Raw genomic sequence first — 20,590 nt, 5'->3', positions numbered from 1 at the left:
GCCAGTTCTAGAATTTCATATGACTGAGATTTTATTGTATGTCCTCTATTGTGTCTGGATTTTTCATTCAGCATCGTGTTTTTGAGGTTCAGTCATGTTGTTGAGTTAATCAGTAGTATTTTTTTAATTGATGAATAGAATTTGGTTACGGTTATACCATGATTTGTTTATCCATTCTTTTTCTTTGTTTTTAGAGAAAGGAGGGAAGGTGAGCCAGGTGGGAGGGGGAGTAGAGGGGCAGAGGGAGAGGGAGAGGGAGAGAGAATCTTAAGCAGGCTCCATGCCCAGCACAGAGCCGAACATGGGGCTTGATCTCACTACCCTGAAATCATGACCTGAGCCAAAAATCAAGATTTGGACACTTAACCAACTGAGCCACCCAGGCACCTCTGTTGATCCATTCTCATGTTGCTAGGCATTTGGTTTCCAGTATTGGGATGTTATTAATAAAGCTAGTATGAACATTCCTATACAAGTCTGTTTATGCGCATGTTTTTATTTTTCTTTGGTAAAACCTAGAAGTGGAATAACTGGCCGAGACAGGTGTACCCTTATTGAGAAACTGCCAGACTGATTTACAAATCAGTACAGGTTGTATATTTTACACTCCTATGAGTCAGCTATGAGAGTTCCCATTGCTCCACATCCTCATCAATATTTGGTGTTATCCGTCTTCTTAATTTTAGCCATTCTGTTGAGGATGCAATAGTATTTCATTGAGGTTTTACTTCAAGTTTCTCTGATGGCTAGTGACCAAGATTCTTTTTTATGTGCTTATTGGCTACTTACATATCTTTCTTTGTGAAGTACCTTTTTAAGTCCTTTCCCTATAGACTCATGGGCATTGTTTCTATATTTTCATATGTATACATTGCAAATATTTATCACCAGCCTCTGGTTTGTGTACTAATTATTTTAGTGGGTCTTATGATGAATGGAAATTTTAAAATTTAATGAAGTCCATTTAAAATCAATTCCTTAGTTGTGGTTAGTGCTCTTTGGGTACTGACTAAGACATCTTCATGACTCCAGGTCCACAGAAGTTATTTTCCTATATTTTCTGTCTAAAGATTTATAGTTTTTAGCTCCTTAGATTTAGTTCCATGATCTAGTAACAATTAATCTTTGTGATGGTGTGAGGTATGAGTCAAAGTTTTTGTTGTTGTTTTTGTATTTTGTTTTTGTTTTTGTCTGCATTCAGACAGGAGTCATCTCAGCAGTATTTTTGAAAAGGCACCACTTCACCATTGAATTGATTGGTGCCTTGGTTGAAAATTCAACTGCCAGATAAGTGTCAGGCTATTTCTCTTGAAATCAGGCGGTGTAAGTCCTCTGCATTTCTATGCAAATTTTATAATCAGTTTGTCAGTTTCTATCTTTATTTTATTTATTTATTTATTTATTTTTAATAATAAATTTATTTTTTATTGGTGTTTCTATCTTTAAAAAAAACTGCTGGGAGTTTGCTTAGAATGGTATAGAATCTACGGACTAATTTAGGGGAGAAGTGACATCTTAATAATACCAAATATTCTAGTTCTTGATTATGTTATGTCTCTCCATTTTTTTCGGTCTTCAGCAGTGTTTTATAATTTTCAATGTAGAAGCTTTACATATATTTCTATTAAATGAATCCCAAAGTGCTTTTGATGCTGCTATAAATATTACTTGAAATTTTTTATTTTGTACTTATTTGTCATTATAATAGAGAAATATTAATTTTTCATATTGACTTCATATACTGTGGCCTTGCTAAGTTCACTTATTAATTTTAGTAGTTTTTTATAGATGAATATTGTCTTCATATACAATCGTGTCAACTGAAGATAGTTTTACTTCTTCCTTTCTTTTTTTTTAAAAAAGATTTATTCATTTATTCATGAGAGACGCAGAGAGAGGGGCAGAGATGCAGGCAGAGGGAGAAGCAGGCTCCCTGTGCAGAGCCTGATGCAGGACTTGATCCAGAACCCTGGGATCATGACCTGAGCCAAAGGCAGATGCTTAACAGACTGAGCCACCCAGGGGCCCTCTTTTCTGATCTGTTTTACTCTTTATTTTTTCATTGTCATATTGTATCACCTAAGATCCCTCCTACAATTTAACAGAAATGGTGAGAGCAGACATCCTTGTTTATTCCCATTCTTGGGAAAAATTTTCACTGTTAGGTATAATGTATAGCTATATAAATAGCTATAGTTATAGCTATTTTTTGTTGATGTTCTTTATCAGGTTGAAGAAGTTCCTTCCTATTTCTTGTAAACTAAGAGTTTTATTTTGTTTTTTAAAATCATGAATGTATATTGAATTACCTCTAATGTTTTTTTTCCATCTATTTTTGAACGATCAGATAATTTTTCTGTTTTATGCAGTTAATAGGGTAAATTATTTTGATTGATTTTCAAATGTTAAAGTGTCCTTGCATTCCTAGGATAAACTCCATTTAATCTTGACATATTATCCTTTTTATATATTTCTAGATTTAAATACCTGCTTAATATAGATTGCATCTATGTTAATGAAGAGTATTGGGCAATAGCTTTTATTTCTTGTAATGTATATGTCTCTCTTGGTGTTAGGGTTATGTTGGTCTTTAAAAACTGCTAAAACATCTTTCCTTTTCAATTTTCTGAAGGAGTTGTATAATATGGATATTTTTCTTTCTTAATGTTTGATAGAATTCATTAGTGCAACCATCTAGATAGGATTAGAGTTTTCTTAGTGAGAAGATATTCAAATGTCAATTCAATTTCATCAATATATATAAGAATGTTCAAATTTTCTATTTCTTCTTCTGTCGCTTTTAGTAATTTGTATTTTTCAAGGAATTTATCTATTTATCCAAATTTTCAAATTTATTTGTTTATAATATTGCCTTTTCCATTCCTCATGTGGGGAAATTGTGTTTTCTCTTGTTCAATATTGTGAAAGTTTTATCAATTTGACTTATTTTTTCAAAGAACCAAATATTCATGTTGAATTTTATCTGTTTATTTCACTGATATCTGCTCTTTTTAAAAAGATTTTATTTATTTATTCATGAGAGACACAGAGAGAGAGGCAAAGACATAGGCAGAGAGAGAAGCAGGCTCCATGCAGGGATCCCAATATGGGACTCGATCCCAGGTCTCCAGGATCACGCCCTGGGCTGAAGGCCCAACCACTGAGTCACCCAGGCGTCCTTGATAGTCTGCTCTTTATTTAATTTCTTTCTTTTAATTTGTCTTTCTTTACCTAGTTTCTTAAAGTGGAAGCTAAGATCATTGATTTTATGCCTTTCTCTTCTAATTTTAGCATTTATAGCTGTAAACTTTCCTTTAAGCACTGATTTAACTGTATCCTACAAAATTTTGCATTATTTTAAAATCAAGACATGAGTAAAATGAAACATCTTACTAAGGCTGATTACTTCCCCCTACCCCCAATACCAATGCAATCAGTGATCTTATCTTTTACTTTTCCAGAAAGCCACATAAATGGAATCCTATAGTATTTTACCCTTTGTTTTGGCTTTCATGTGGCATAATGCCTTGGAAATTACACATGTTTTGCCGTAGAGTCAGTAACATTCCATTGTGCAGGTGTGTGTACTGCAATTGGTTTATGTTTTTACCAGGTGTTGGACATGTGGGTTATTTCCAATGTGGGGAAATCATGAGCAAAACCACTATACACATCTGCATATGTTTTCACGTCTCTTGGATAAATACTTAGATGGAGGATTGCTGAGTTATATGTATGATAAATCTGTGTTTAACTTTATAAGATACCACCAAACTGTTTCCCAAAGTGGTTGCATCATTTTGAGTTTCAGTTCCTCTATATGATTGTCAACACTTGCTATTGTTAGTCTTTCTAAATTTTAACCATTTTAATAGATTTGTGGTGATAGCTCACTGTGGTTTTTAACTTGTATTTCACCTAAGACTAATGACATTGCCTATCTTTTTGTGTGCTAATTTGCCAATTGATACCTTTTTTTGGGTAAGTATTCAAACCTTTTCCCCATTTTTTAAAAAGTGCTGTTTGTTATCTTACTGAGTTGCACGACTTCTTTATTTATTTTGGGTCTATTTCTGAACTCTATCCTAGCCAACTAATCTATGTGTCTGACACCAGTACACTGTCTCAAATACTGCAGCATTACAGAGGTCTTGAAATTAGAGTATGTCTTCTAACCTTTTTCTTCTGTTTTAAAATCATTTTGACTCTTCTAGGTCCTTTGCCTTTTCATATAAACTTTATTTATGTATTTATGTATTTATGCATTTATTTTAAATTTTTGTATATTTTTTATTGGAGTTAGATTTGCCAACTTATAGCATAACACCCAGTGCTCATCCTGTCAAGTGCCCCACTCAGTGGCCATCACAAAGTCACCCCATCCCCCTGCCTACCTCCTTTTCCACTACCCCTTGTTTGTTTGCCAGAGTTAGGAGTCTCTCATGTTCTATCACCCTCACTGATATTTCCCATTCATTTTCTCTCCTTTCCCCTTTAATCCCCTTCACTATTTTTTATATTCCCTGTATGAGTGAAACCATATAATCTTTGTCCTTCTCCAATAGACTTACTTCACTCAGCATAATACCCTCCAGTTCCATCCATGTTGAAGCAAATGATGAGTATTTGTCGTTTCTAATGGCTGAGTAATATTCCATTGTATATATAGACCACATCTTCTTTATCCATTCATCTTTCGATGGACACCGAGGCTCCTTCCACAGTTTGGCTATTGTGGACATTGCTGCTACAAACATTGGGGTGCAAGTGTCCCGGAGTTTCACTGCATCTGTATCTTTGGGGTAAATCCCCAGGAGTGCAATTGCTGGGTCGTGGGGCAGTTCTATTTTTTTTTAATTTTTATTTATTTATGATAGTCACAGAGAGAGAGAGAGAGAGGCAGAGACATAGGCAGAGGGAGAAGCAGACTCCATGAACCGGGAGCCCGATGTGGGATTCGATCCCGGGTCTCCAGGATCGCGCCCTGGGCCAAAGGCGGCGCCAAACCGCTGCGCCACCCAGGGATCCCTAGTTCTATTTTTAACTCTTTGAGGACCCTCCACACAGTTTTCCAGAGTGGCTGTACCAGTTCACATTCCCACCAACAGTGCAAGAGGGTTCCCCTTTCCAACATTTGTTGTTTCCTGTCTTGTTAATTTTCCGCATTCTCACGGGTGTGAGGTGGTATCTCATTGTGGTTTTGATTTGTATTTCCCTGATGGCAAGTGATGCGGAGCATTTTCTCATGTGCTTGTTGGCCATGTCTGTGTCTTCTTTGGTGAAATTTCTGTTCATGTCTTTTGCCCATTTCATGTTTGGATTGTTTGTTTCTTTGCTGTTGAGTTTAGTAAGTTCTTTATAGAGCTTGGATACTAGCCCTTTATCTGACATGTCATTTGCAAATATCTTCTCCCATTCTGTAGGTTGTATTTTAGTTTTGTTGACTGTTTCCTTTGCTGTGCAGATGCTTTTTATCTTGATTAAGTCCCAATAGTTCATTTTTGCTTTTGTTTCTCTTGCCTTTATAGATGTATCTTGCAAGAAGTTGCTGTGGCCAAGTTCAAAAAGGGTGTTTCCTGTGTTCTCCTCTAGGATTTTGATGGATTCGTGTCTTACATTTAGATCTTTCATCCATTTTGAGTTTATCTTTGTGTATGGTGTAAGAGAATGGTCTAGTTTCATTCTTCTTCATGTGGCTGTCCAATTTTCCCAGCACCATTTATTGAAGAGACTGTCCATTTTCCAGTGGATAGTCTTCCCTGCTTTGTCGAATATTAGTGGATCATAGAGTTGAGGGCCCATTTCTAAGTTCTCTATTCTGTTTCATTGATCTATGTGTCTGTTTTTGTGCCAGTACCATACTGCCATACTGTCTTGATGACCACAGCTTTGTAGTACAACTTGAAATCGGCATTGTGATGCCCCCGGCTCCGGTTTTCTTTTCCAATATTCCCCTGGCTATTCAGGGTCTTTCTGATTCCACACAAATCTTAAGATTATTTGTTCCAAATCTCTGAAGAAAGTCCACGGTATTTTGATAGGGATTGCATTAAATATGTAAATTGCCCTGGGTAGCATTGACATTTTCCCAATATTAATTCTTCCAATCCATGAGCATGGAATATTTTTCCATCTCTTTGTGTCTTCCTTAATTTCTTTCAGAAGTGTTCTGTAGTTTTTAGGGGGTATAGATCCTTTACCTCTTTGGTTAGGTTTATTCCTAGGTATCTTATGCTTTTGGGTGCAATTGTAAGTGGAATTGACTCCTTCATTTCTCTTTCTTCAGTTTCATTGTTAGTGTATAGAAATGCCACTGATTTCTGGGCGTTGATTTTGTATCCTGCCACACTGCCAAATTGCTGTATGAGTTCTAGCAATCTTGGGGTGGAGTCCTTTGGGTTTTCTATGTACAGTATCATGTCATCTGCAAAGAGGGAGAGTTTGACTTCTTTGCAAATTTGAATGCCTTTTATTTCTTTTTGTTGTCTGATTGCTGAGGCTAGGACTTCCAGTACTATGTTGAATAGCAGTGTGAGAGTGGTCATCCCTGTTGTGTTCCTGATCTTAGGGGAAAGGCTCCCAGTGCTTCCCCATTGAGAATGATATTTGCTGTGGGCTTTTTGTAGATGGCTTTTAAGATGTCGAGGAATGTTCCCTCTATCCCTACACTCTGAAGAGTTTTGATCAGGAATGGATGCTGTATTTTGTCAAATGCTCTCTCTGCATCTATAGAGAGGATCATATGGTTCTTGGTTTTTCTCTTGTTGATAAGATATATCACGTTGATTGCTTTATGAGTGTTGAACCAGCCTTGCATCCCAGGGATAAATCCCACTTGGTCATGGTAAATAATCTTCTTAGTGTACTGTTGGATCCTAGCCAATTTTTGCATCTGTGTTAATCAAGGATATTGGTCTATAATTCTCCTTTTTCATGGGGTCTTTGTCTGGTTTTGGAATTAAGGTGATGCTGGCCTCATAAAACAAGTTTGGAAGTATTCCATCCCTTTCTATCTTTCAGAACAGCTTTAGTAGAATAGGTATTGTTTCTTCTTTAAATGTTTAATAGAATTCCCCTGGGAAGCCATCTGGCCCTGGACTTTTGTGTCTTGGGAGGTTTTTGATGACTGCTTCAATTTCCTCCCTGGTTATTGGCCTGTTTAGGTTTTCTATTTCTTCCTGTTCCAGTTTTGGTAGTTTGTGGTTTTCTAGAAATGTGTCCATTTCTTCTAGATTGCCTAATTTATTGGTGTATAGCTGCTCATAATGTTTTTAAAATGTTTGTATTTCCTTGGTATTAGTTGTGATCTTTCCCTTTTCCATTCATGATTTTATTAATTTGAGTCTTTTCTCTTTTGTTTTTAATAAGGCTGGCTAATGGTTTATCTATCTTATTAATTCTTTCAAAGAACCAACTCCTGGTTTTGTTGATCTGTTCTACAGCTCTTCTGGTCTCTGTTTCATTGAGTTCTGCTCAAATCTTTATTAACTCTCTTCTTCTGCTTGGTGTAGGTTTTATTTCCTGTTCTTTCTCCAGTTCCGTTAGGTGCGAGGTTAGCTTGTGTATTTGAGTTTTTTCCAATTTTTTGAGGTATGCTTGTATTGTGATGCATTTCCCTCTTAGGACTGCTTTTGCTGTATCCCAAAGATTTTGAATGGTTGTCTCTTCATTTTCTTTAGTTTCCATGAATTTTTTACTTCTTCTCTAATTTCCTGGTTGATCCTTTCATCTTTTAGCAGGATGGTCTTTAACCTCCCCGTGTTTGAGTTTCTTCCAAATTTCTTCTTGTGATTGAGTTCAAGTTTCAAAGCACTATGGTCTGAAAATATGCAGGGGACGATCCCAATCTTTTGGTATCGGTTGAGACCTGATACGGTTTGTGACCCAGTACGTGGTCTATTCTGGAGAAAGCTCCATGTGCACTTGAGAAGAATATGTATTCAGTTGCATTTGGATGTAAAGTTCTGTAAATATCTGTGAAATCCATCTGGTCCAGTGTATCATTTAAAGCTCTTGTTTCTTTGGTGATGTTGTGCTTAGAAGATCTGTCATTTGCAGAAAGTGCCATGTTGAAGTCTCCCAGTATTAGTGTATTATTATCTAAGTATGTCTTTATTTTGGTTATTAATTAATTGATATACTTGGTAGATCCCACATTAGGGGCATGAGTATTCATGATTGTTAGGTCCTCTTGTTGGATAGATCCTTTAAGTATGATATAGTGTCCCTCTTCATCTCTTACTACAGTCTTTGGGATAAACTTTAATTTATCTGATATGAGGATTGCTACCTCTGCTTTCTTTTGAGGACCATTTGAATGGTAAATGGTTCTCCAACCTTTCATTTTTAGGCTGTAGGTGTCCTTAGGTCTAAAATGAGTCTCTTGTAGACAGCAAATAGATAGGTCTTGCTTTTATATACAGTCTGAAACCCTGCACCTTTTGATGGGGTCATTTAGCCCATTCACGTTCAGAGTTAGTATTGAAAGATATTAATTTAGTGTCATCATAATACCTATTCAGTCCCTGTTTTTGTGGATTATTTCTTTGGGATTCCTCATTCTTTTACAGAGTCCCCCTTAATATTTCTTGCAGAGCTGGTTTGGTGGGTCACATATTCTTTCAGTTTCTGCCTATCTTGGAAGCTCTTTATCTCTCCTTCTATTCTCATTGAGAGCCTTGCTGGATAAAGTATTCTTGGGTGCATGTTCTTCTCATTTAGGACCCTGAATATATCCTTCCAGCCCTTTCTGGCCTGCCAGATCTCTGAGGATAGGTCTTCTGTTAATCTAATATTTCTCCCCATATAAGTTAGGGATCTGTTGTCTCTTGCTGCTTTAAGGATTTTCTCTTTATCTTTGGAATTTGCAAGTTTCACTATTAAATGTCAAGGTGCTGAATGGTTTTTATTGATTTTAGGGGGATATTGATTCTATCTCCTGAATCTGAATACCAGTTTCCCTCCCCGAATTGGGGAATTTTTCAGCTCTGATTTGTTCAAATATGCTTTCTGGCCCTCTGTCCCTCTTGGCACCCTCTGGAACCCCAATTATATGTAGATTTTTCCTTCTGAGGCTGTCATTTATTTCCCTTATCCTTTCCTCATGTTCTTTTAATTGTTTTTCTCTTTTTTCCTCAGCTTCTTTCCTTGCCATCAACTTGTCTTCTATGTCACTCAGTCTTTCTTCTACCTCATTAATCCTCATTGTTAAGACCTCTAGTTTAGATTGCATCTCATTTAATTGATTTTTAATTTTGGCCTGATTAGATGTAAATTATGCATTCATGAAGTCTCTTCATTCCTTTATGCTTTTTTCCAGAGCCACCAGTAGCTTCATAACTGTGCTTCTGAACTGGCTTTCTGACATCGAATTGTAATCCAAATTTTTTAACTCTGGCACAGAGTACTGTTTCTGATTCTTTCTTTTGTGGTGAGTTCTTTATAGTCATTTTGCTCAGTGCAGAGTGGCTGTATGAGTGGGCTGCATCAAGAATATCAACCACGACCTAAGTAAATTTCACCCTAGATGATTCTTGTTAGAAGCGAAAATCCTTCTCTCTGTAGCATTCCAGATGTTCTCTCTTCAAATCTCAGGTCAAATTGGTAGGTTTTCAGGATGATTTGAAAGTAATCTAGGTAAGTTGGTGGGGCCAGGTGAGTTGAGGCACCTACTCCTCCACCATCTTGCCCTCCCCTCTCATATAAACTTTAGAATCAATTTCTATTTTTAAGAAGTGCTGGAGTTTTTATTGGGATTACATTAAATCTATAAATGAATTTGGATTAAGGAGATCTTAATCTTAGTCTTGCCATCCATGAGCACATTTTATCTCTCTGTTTATTTAGTTCTTTAATTCCTCCTACTAATATTTTGTAGTTGTCATGTCAGTGTTTTACACATATTTGGTTAAATGTATCCCTAAGCATTTCACATTTTTGGTACTATTATAAATGGTATTTTTAAATGAAACTGTTTATGGCTAGCATACAAAAATACAGTTGATTTGCATGTATTGGCCTTGGATCCTGGGACCTTACCATCTCTTATCCAGTTTTAGAGGCCTTTCTATAGATTCTTGCAGATTTTCTATGTAGAAGGTCATGTTGTCTGTGAATAATGACAGTTTTGCTTCTTTATCTCCATTCTTCATACCTGTATTTCCTTTCATTGTTGCACTGGCTCAGACTTCCAATTGAATAGAAGGGTGTACTATCCCATAAATGTCAATTTGATAAATGTGTTCAATAGTATTATCAAAATCTTCCCTAACTCTTTAAATTTTTGTCGTTCTACTAATTTCATAGTTAGGAGTATTAAAATCCCCAATTATAACTGTACTTTGTCTATTTCTCTGCTCTGTTGTTAGGTGAGTATACATTTAGAGTTACATGTCCTCTGGATGAACAGATCCTTCTATCATTATGAAATACCCCTCTTCATGTCTGCTAATATCCTTTCCTTAAAGTTTTTCTCATGCTTCCTTTTTACATGGAAGAAGAAGAGACTTTTCAGTCTCTGTGTGACATATTCAAAGTCATTTCTTGGAGACAGCATATAGTCGGGTCTTGCTTTCCTTTTTTAACTTTAATTTTTCAATAAGTATAAATGTACAGGAAGTTGCAAATAAATTTACAGGGAGGTTCCGAACCCTTCACCCAATATCCCCCAATGTTAACATCTTAGGCAAGTGTCATATAGTACCTATACTAGAAAATTAACATTGGTTCAATCCATAGAACTTATTCAGATTTCTCCAATTTTACATATATTCATGTGTGTGTGTGTGTGTGTGTGTGTTAACTTTATCATATATGTAGCTTTGTGTGACCACCACTACCACAAATGGAGCTACACAGTCATTACCATAGAGCTGCCTGGTTCTGCTCTTTTATAGCCACACCCCTGTCCCTGTCCCCTGTCTCTAACCACTGGCAACCAACAAATCTTTCCTTCATCTTTGTAATTGTGTTATTTTGAGAAGATTCTATAAATGCAAACATGCAATACAGTAACCTCTGGGATAGGTTTTTTCATTCAGTGTAATTCCCTTCAGATTCCCCCATGTTGTGCAGTTCTTGAGTTCATCGGTTTTATTGCTGAGTAGGATTCCAGGGCATTGCGCTCTTAAAAAAAATTTTAACCTGTCAATCTATACATTTTAATTGAACTATCTTGTCCATTTACCAATACCATCTTGCTATTTCTTTTCTAATTGTCCCATCTGTTTTTATTGTTGCTGTTCTTTTCCTTTTCTCTTGCCTTATTTTAAGTAAATTAAACATTTTTTAAATATTTGACTTTAGTTCTTCTGTTGGCTTTTCAGTATCCCTCTGTATTATATTTTAGATGTTATTTTAGGGATTTCTATAACCATCACTCACTTCATACAGTGTACTTAGAATTAATGTTATTACCCTTCGCATAAACTGTACAAATCTTACAACAGTAAAATTCCATTTACCTGCTCCTCTGTCCTTTGTATTATTTTTGTCTTCAATTTTACATTTACATACATAATATGTTACTACTTTAATGTATTTAGTTAAAATAAGTTAATAATTTATTTTTATTGAAATGGAGATATTTTCCTATGTTACTGTCTAATGCTGTGCTGTGAATCACAGACTCTGATTTTTTTACTGAGAATTAGGCATTGTAATTGATTAAAAAAAAGTTGAAACTAAAAGTATAGTTGACACAACAAGTTTTTTTGTTTTGCTTTTTTAAGATTTATTCACTTGGGAGAGCAAGTGAGCATGTGCATGAGCAGGGGGAGAGGCAGAAGGAGAGGGAGGGAGAGAGAATCTTCAAGCAGACTCCCTGCTGGGCACAGAGCCCGACATTGGCCGCAACCCTGAGATCATGACCTGAGCCGAAATCAAGAGCCGACGGCTTAACCCACTGAGCCACCCAGGCGCCCCACAAATTATTTTAACATCACTTTCCTCCAGCTTAGATAAATAAATCCCTAACCATTATTTCTTTGTAAACAGGAACTTTAAATGATATGCACACACACACAAAAAAAATCTCAGTTTTAGCAAAAGTTCTAGATTTAAGATTCTGGAAACTATTTAATTAAATGCCAGGAAATATCCACCCGACTCCAAAGGCCTGGTCTTACATAAAGCTTCAACAGAAAACTTCCTTAAATTTCCTCTGTAATTGGATATTGAACTAAAATTTTTGAGAGTAAATTTCCTGGAGCTGTATCTTCATGTACTTAAGAGATTCTAGTCCTTGCTACTTGTCAGTGGGTTTTCATGCCTGCAGTGCTTACAGACATAGTACAATGGGAATAGCATGGTCTGAATAAAGACACATGATGTGAGCCATGTCATGCAAAACCCCAGGACATGTTGATGATCAACTTTGGATAAAGGAATAAGACCACCCTAGGTCAATCCTCATTCTCCCTCTTTCTACCTCATACTTCACTTTCCTCCAGAGGATTATTTGGAGAGAAATATAGAAAAGAAATAAAGTTTCTATATTAATATTTTCCCTTAGGACAACTGTGACAAATTGAATTTTTAAAAATCTGTTTCTTTCTATCCTGATAAATGAAAATAAAACCAGATTCTTTCTGGTCATTAAGGAGAACACCATTATTTTTTTCAAAGATATGTTTTTCTCCACTATCATGGAATATACTAATTTTTAAAAGGATTTATTTATATATTTATGAGAGACACACAGAGAGACAGAGACATAGGCAGAGGGAGAAGCACGATGCAGAACTCAATCTCAGGACCCCAGGATCATGACCTGAGCCAAAGGCAGATGCTCAACCACTGAGCCACCCAGGTGCCCCTAGCCTAATTTCTTACTAGAATATGTTATGACAGTAAATGTGTCTTATTGGATAAGGCTGACTTTCCTTCAGAAATCTGGAAAAATCTCATAGCTCATCCCTGTAGTTTTATCCCTGTCTACTACTTTAGCCTCATCTCCTCAATACTGCAAAGAAACCAACCCCTTGTTGTCTCTTGCCTGTATGCTCTTTCCTCCACAGGAAGTCTTTGTCTTCATTTTCCATCTGCAAAATATAACAGTACTTCAAATCTTAGCTCCCGAAAGAGATTTCCCTCATATCTGCAAGCTGACAGCAATGTCTCCTTCCTTTAAATCCATTGAAGTCTACATATCTCGTAACACACAGAGCTATTTGTTAAAATGTCACATGCACTAATTTACTAATAAGCTGCCTGTGGGAAGGACGGGCTTACTAATATTCATATTCCCCATAATATGCAGTGCAGCATATCTTACTTCAAACATACTGGATAGATACCCATCAAGCAATTAATTGATTAAAATAGTCTAATATGCTTCGCAAATGTCTCCATTACATTCAGCAGGGCTGAGCCTAAAGTTCATTGTGGAGGTGGGGCCAGTTCTGAAAGACTTGATGAAATCCTGCACAGGATCGGACAAGAATAGATAACTTGTTGGGTACATCTGCCAGCAGCTGAGCTTCTGGCAACTTTTGTTTGGAGTGAAGAGCTTTCAGCCCTGCTTTCACCATGGCACCTCGCTCCCATTATAATGTTTTGCCTCCTGTTTTGTTTATATGAAAGACTACAGTCTCGTCTTAGAATTTCTGGGTATTATGAGTACCTTAGGGAAATCTGATTATAGAGATAGTCTACTCAACAGTGAAGAGTTTCAATTTGTTTCTATTGAGTTTTGTCAATTCCGAATCCCAGATACCTTTGTATTCCAGTCCATTGACTAGAGCCTCCCAGCCAGACGTTGAGGCATCTGTTTCTATAGTCTTTGGAACTGGGAAAGATAAATAAGAATGTGCGGGAATTATCTGTATATTTGCTAACCACCAATTTAGATCTAAATAGACTCCCTCTGTTAGGAAGACTAATGAATTCCAATTCTCTGAAATATCCTTTGCTTTTAACAAGCAAGATGGAAGGTATCTAAAGAAAAAAAGAGAGAGAGAGAGATACACAGAGGGAAAAGCTGTGAATAATGCCACCAGAGAACCAATTATGTTCACCAGCTGGCATTGAGAAACTTGTTTCCTTTGACAAAAAAAAAAAAAAAAAAAAAAAAGATTTCAGTTTTAGTTTCAAACTCCTTTTTGACATTGTGTTCTTTAGGGCTGAATGACAAATGCTCCCAGAACCCCCCCCCCTAATATATTGGGGAGAAATTCTTAACACTTGTTACATGTAATATGACAAAGCAATGGGCAGGAATAGGAAAATGAGCTAAGGCATCAACATGGCAGTTAATAACAATCAACTGGATAAAATAATAGTCTCCCCAGCCACATGACTGAGTCAGTGATACATTCAGGACTTGGCATGACAGAGATTTAAAAAAAAATGGTCAGGATGTTTCACAGTTCTAAAAATATATTTTTTGTGAAAGAATAGTTAAAACCTGTATTTTCCAGTAATACAAACTGTATTTTGAACTTGATTTACCGCCCTATTTGGGGGGACCCCTCATTGATGGCCGCTAAGCCTAGAACTGAGCCCTTTGTGCTTTAGTTGGGGGAGACATCACATCTTACAATGTTAGTAAATCAAAGCCTAGTTCAACAGCATGAGAGCTTAGAGGAAGAAAATCAAATCTAACTAAATAATGCTGATTGTAAAAAACATTATCTATTTCAGAATCTCTCAGCTGGTAAAACTTGGAAGGAAGTGGTGTCGCCTCAAGGTTCATTCATGCTGTAGCATGGGTCAGAATTTCCTTCTCTTTTAAGGCTGAATAATATTACGTTGTATGTATATGCCACATTTTGCTTATGTATTCATCTTTGATGGACACTTGGGTTGCTTCCACCCCTTGGCTATTGTGAATAATGGTGCTGTGAACATGGGTGTACAAATAACTGAGCCTTTGCTTTCAGTTCTTTTGGATTTATACCAAAGAATGGAATTGCTAGACCATATGGTAATTCTATTTTTAATTTTTAGGAACTGCCACTGTTTTCCATAGCAGCTGTACCATTTTATATTCCCACCAGTAGTGCACAAGGATTTCAATTTCTTTACATCTTCACTAACACTTATTTTCTGTTTTTGTTTGATTTTTTTTTTTTTTTTTTTTTTTTGGTTTTGTTTTAGCAGCCATCTTAATGAGAATAAAGTGGTATTTCACTGTGGCTTTAATTTGCATTTCCCTAATGATTAGTGATTGTATAAGTCAGCTTGGACTGCCATCACAAATACCACAGACTCTATTTTTCACAGTTCTAGAGGCTGGGAAGTCCAAGATCAAAGTTCTAGCCAATTATATTCCTGGTGAGAGCTCTCTTCCTGGATTACAGATAGCTGCCTTCTTCCTATATACCCACACGGGGGAGAGAGAGGGATCATTCTGTCTTCCTCTTCTTCTAAGGCCATCAATCCTAATAGATGGTGCTTTCATTTAACTTTAGCTACCTCTTCAAAGTCCCATCTCCAGGGATCCCTGGGTGGCTCAGCGGTTTGGCACCTGCCTTTGGCCCAGGGAGTGATCCGGGAGTCCCCAGACCAAGTCCTGCATCGGGCTCCTGGCATGGAGCCTGCTTCTGCCTCTGCCTGTGTCTCTGGTTCTCTCTCTCTCTGTCTCTATGTCTATAATGAATAAATAAATAAAATCTTAAAAAAAAAAAAACAAAGTCCCATCTCCAAATTTAGTCATATATGAATTTTAGAAGAACATAATAACATAATTTGATCCACAGCAGTGATGTTGAACATCTTTTCATCTGCTTATTCACCATTCGTATATCCACTTTGAAGGAAGATCCATTTTGAAGTAGGGTCATTGTTTTGTTTTAATTTGTAGAAATTCTTTGTATATTCTGGATACTAACTCCGTATCAGATATATGATCTGCAGATATTATCTCCATTCTGTGGGTTGTCTTTTTACTTCTTGATGTGTCCTTTAAAGCACAAAAGTTTTTCATTTTGATGAAATTCCATTTACGTGTTCTTTGGTTTCATGTGGTTATGGTGTCCAAACTAAGAGTTGACTGCCTAATTCAAGTCACAGAGATTTACTTCCATGTTTTCTTTAAAAAAAAAAAAAAAAAGATTTGTTTATTTGAGACAGAAAGAGAAGGCACACTTGAGTGGGGGGAGGGGCAGAGGAAGAAGGAGAGAGAACCTTCAAGCAGACTTCCCAGTGAGGGGCTCAATCCTCAGACTCCAAGATCATGACCTGAGCCAAAACCAAGAGTCAGCTGCCCAACCAATTGAGCCACCCAGGCACCCCTCCTATGTTTTCTTCTAAGAGTTTTATAGTTTTAGCTCCTACATTTAGGTTCAAAACAGTCCATTTTGAGTTAATGAGTTAATGTTTGTACATGGTGTGAGATATTCCTCTTAATTCCTAAGAACATAGTAGTTTTAGAATGCGCTTTACTAAAGTAAATATGAAAAAAAGTTAGTAAGGAAGGGGTTCTTTTTTTGGTTGTTATTCTTTGGGGCCTTTTAAAAAATTTACTGACTCATTGCAGACATAGAGAAATCACATCTATTTATATCACCAAAAATGCACTTCATTTACATTAAGCTCATCCAGTCTGTTTGATAAGCAGAGAAATCTAAACATAAGGTAACTTCACAGGAATGGCTGCCAAGAGCAGTTGAGATAACACTCATTAAAGTATTATGAATAATATCATGATTACAAATAAAAGCTTGGTCTCATCTTTTTAGCCCAGAGTTGGCTAAGGCTACATGTCATTTTTTAATTTGATTAATGGCAGAGTAACTAATTGGGGTGGAAAGGGATTAGCAAATCATTCAAGATGTCAGGTGTAGTCATAGCACCATTTTGTCAGAGATGCTATAGCAAAGTTTGTAATGACAGACGTGTGTAATAAATAGGAGCCAAGAATACTCAGATTTAAACAGTTAAGGAGGTGCTTTTAAAATCAACATTTTTAGTTAGATTTGATTTTCTTTCTCTGAGTTATCATACTGTTGAATTGGACTTTGATTTATTGACATTCTAATATTTGGTACCCATTTTCGTTTTGCTTTGCAGGATGCACAGAACCAAAAATTAAAGACAAGTATATGGTACCAAGAGGTAAATGATGTTTCCTTCCATACATGCTGGACTCTTGATCTTAATCTGTTGCAAAATATAATTATTCTAAGGAATAGATATTTTCTTTGTGTTTGTAAGTTAGCTTCTGCAGCAGACCTAATTTATTAGAATCTGTGTAAGATACGTGGCCATGTTTTCTGGTTGGGGCACCATCTTTAGGAGCTGGAAGGAAAGTCCTCTCCCCTAATAGTGCCAACAAGCAGATCAGTTGGGTTATTCATCCAAATCCCTCTTCGGTTCTTTGGTGAGCTTGACATTTCCCCCTTTTAATAAATTTCTGTTCTGGCTACTGCTAACAGGTTTGGGATGATGAGTTTTTATCCTGGAACCCCAGCATGTTTGATGAGATTAGAGAGATTTCTCTTCCTCTAAGTGACATCTGGGCCCCTGACATCATCATTAATGAATTGTAAGTGTTCCGGGGTGTATTTCCATGGGGTTTAAGCTGCTTGGACTATTCAGGCCCATTGCTGTTTTGGTCATTGTTGCTATTTTTTGTTTCTCAACTTGAAGAGAATCACAGTGTTGGGAATATTCAAGTTAGAAGGACCATGGGTTGACATCATTTAAGATAGATAGAGATTTGATTACAAATACTTGAGGTTACCCATGGGTTATGCCTGTGTTGCAAGAGTAGCAAGTAAATTAACTTTTGAGGCATTCCTGAATCCATCTTTGCCAGGGTGAATTCTATCATGGGAAATGTGAATCTGTCTTTGCACTTCTAGGCTAGTTCTGGATATCATGGTCACTACCATCTCATAATCAGTTCCGTTTGTGGATTGAAATGACGAAGGCCCTCTTTGTAACAGCAAGGTCTCCTGTGTTTCTCATAGGGTGGACGTTGAGGGGTCACCTGACCTTCCGTATGTCTATGTGAACTCCTCTGGGACCATTAGGAACTCTAAGCCTATGCAGGTCGTTACTACATGCAGTTTAGAGACATACGCTTTTCCGTTTGACATCCAGAACTGCAGCCTGACCTTCAGTAGCATCCTGCACACAGGTAAACCACGACAGGCCTAGTCTGCTGGTGGGAGACACACTCGTGCTGGGTTGGCACACATAGGTGAGATTCTGTCTATGAGGCTTATTTTATTCTTGCACAGAAGTGACAAGAACCTAAATCTCTTCTTATAGTTATTTGGTTTCTGTTGTAATTCAAACAAAGTACAGTGCTGTGCCCAGATACATAGCTCATTGCTGCTGTTGGTTTGGGAATACTATATTCACCCTCTGCTGCCATCAAGAAGGTTATAGAAGTCAGGACCAGCGCTATCATTCTACGGATAATGGAGTACAAACTGTAAATTCACGGTTAGGTTGTTTGTTTGTTTCGCTGCTAGAAAGGTTTTATTCCACATCTCTCTCCCTCATTCATAATGGTTGTATGGAACCCCATCTCAGGGAGATTGTGCATGTGGCGGCAGGAGCAAAGGGAAGAATTTGAACTGGAAGTTGGGAAAGGGGGCTATTACCGGTGCCTCTCTCTGTGGGGAAGTCACTTGTTTATGTTGTTTTCAGTGGAAGATGTCAACCTGGCCTTCCTGAGGAGCAGAGAAGATATTAAGCAAGACAAGAAAGAATTTTTGAATGACAGTGAGTGGGAACTTCTTTCCGTGTCCTCAACATACAACATCCTGCAGAGCAGCGCTGGAGATTTTGCGCAGATTCAGTTTAATGTAGGTCCTTCTCCTCCCTGATCCCGCTGGCCACTTCCCTGCAGGCTTAGGCTTGCCATGCTGGGCTGAGGAGTCACTGCTCTGTTGCAAATTCTCACTCATTACCTCTGAGAACAGATGATTCCGGAGGCTCTGGACATCCCCTTGTGTTAAGGCATTTCACAGCCCAGAGATTTAGTCACAGATGCAGGATTTCTGTATGTGGGTATAGAAAGAATGATTTTTCAGGCACCTGAGCCACCCACCATAGCACACATCCTCAAGCCTTCAGTACATACTAACATCCTCATTCCTAATTGCTACAGAGAGGGAAAAAAGAAAACCCACATACAACAACAACAAAAAATTGGGAGAAGAGTGTCTCTTCAACATTATTGTCCTGTTTTTAACTAAGTAAATTATTAATCCCAGATACAAATTTATAAGATTATCATTATTAACTGGACTATCTTGAGCAATTAGTTAACAAATCACCTGCAGGGTCCTCAGAGACTATGGTGGTTTCTGAATCAGAGAGAACAACTGCTCAAAAAGGACTCATTGAGAAGCCAGACTTCTCAGTTGCACCACCAGGGATATTCTTGGCTGCATTGTCATGGAGAAATTTGTTCCAGCAAGAGCTTAGGAGGTGGGGTGCAGGACAGTGAAGCCTAATGTTTTACATTCCAGAGGCAGCCACCCTTCCTTCCCTGGCCTTTCTAGCAAACTGTTCTGATAAGTGGTTTGCAGCAGGTTCATGCAACTGGTAGACCCATGATTAGTATTCATTTCTGCTTTTTTGCACCAAGTCAGCTAGTGGTGGTGGTAGTTGGGTGGGGAAAAGTCCTTCATGCCCGATGATGTTTGATTGAAAAACAGAGACTATAGACAAGTCAGGGTCATACACAGGATGAATTCTGGAAACAAACCCTTTGAATAAGAAGGAAAATTCAGACTAGACTAGGTGCTATGGTTATGCTGGATAATTCTATGCTAAGAGAGGGTGGTATTGAAATAAGCTATTATTGAGGCCACAGATGCCCCTCCATTGTTAATAGGTGTCCCATGCAGTTTTCTAGCGAAGCTCTTGTTAAATCAGGGCCTCCCAGAAATAGCTGTGGTTTGAACCTGACTCAATGGATAACTAACTAATCACAACTCACACCTTCTTGGTGGTGGGGTTTGGGTGTTTCCCTGTTCTGCTTGGATTTTAACAAAGCTGGCATTGTGGCTTGTTTGTCCACTTTTTTTTTTTTTTTAAGCAAGAGAAAAAGAGGGGAAGAAAAGAAAGCTTTTTTAATTTCAATGAGTTTCTTGGCTAAGAGTAAACACCTCATTAATTTTAAAGATATCAGCCCACAAACATTATTAATGCAGCCCGAATAATGGAGAGCATTAAAGGGAAATGTGAGGGAGTAGCACGTGCAAGGTGGAACATAGTCACCTACCAAGCACTCCAGAGAGCGCTGCACACACCATTACCTACACTGCACGACGGAGACAAACACAGGCAAGAGATGGGACAGATAAAGGAGTACGCGCACGCACACGCACACACACACACACACACACATGCATGCATACATACTCTCCATAAAGCAGCCACTATTTGTGGCTACATGTCACCCCTTGCCCTGAATATTAATTTGTCCTCTCAGTAGTGGCAAAAGGTTTTCTCTGTAGTAGCTCCATTTTAAATATGATGAACAGAGACATAACAGATTATTTAAGGAAAGGAGAAGCTTCCCTGCATGTCAGGAACGGTGATCCCATTCTTCTGTTCCATTCACTGTCATACTTCATCTCCATGTACAGGGTCATACTGAGGCATGCTAGAGGTGGTCATTGATAGG

The 20,590-nt window shown here is 37.6% G+C and overlaps 1 protein-coding gene across 2 annotated transcripts in view; it reads left to right on the top strand.

Moving 5' to 3' along the window:
• The window catches only part of HTR3B (5-hydroxytryptamine receptor 3B), a 57,740-nt gene that overhangs the window by 24,174 nt on the left and 12,976 nt on the right, over positions 1 to 20,590 (top strand). For both annotated transcript variants that reach the window (XM_035716002.2, XM_049109949.1), the window contains 4 exons: positions 17,011 to 17,055; positions 17,376 to 17,485; positions 17,913 to 18,082; positions 18,601 to 18,758. In XM_035716002.2, coding sequence (XP_035571895.2) covers positions 17,011 to 17,055; positions 17,376 to 17,485; positions 17,913 to 18,082; positions 18,601 to 18,758 — 483 coding nt within the window. The remainder of the gene's footprint in view (positions 1 to 17,010; positions 17,056 to 17,375; positions 17,486 to 17,912; positions 18,083 to 18,600; positions 18,759 to 20,590) is intronic.

This window comes from Canis lupus, chromosome 5, assembly GCF_003254725.2.
Source record: "Canis lupus dingo isolate Sandy chromosome 5, ASM325472v2, whole genome shotgun sequence".
Taxonomy (NCBI): Eukaryota; Metazoa; Chordata; class Mammalia; order Carnivora; family Canidae; genus Canis; species Canis lupus.
This window is presented reverse-complemented; position numbering and strand designations above follow the sequence as displayed.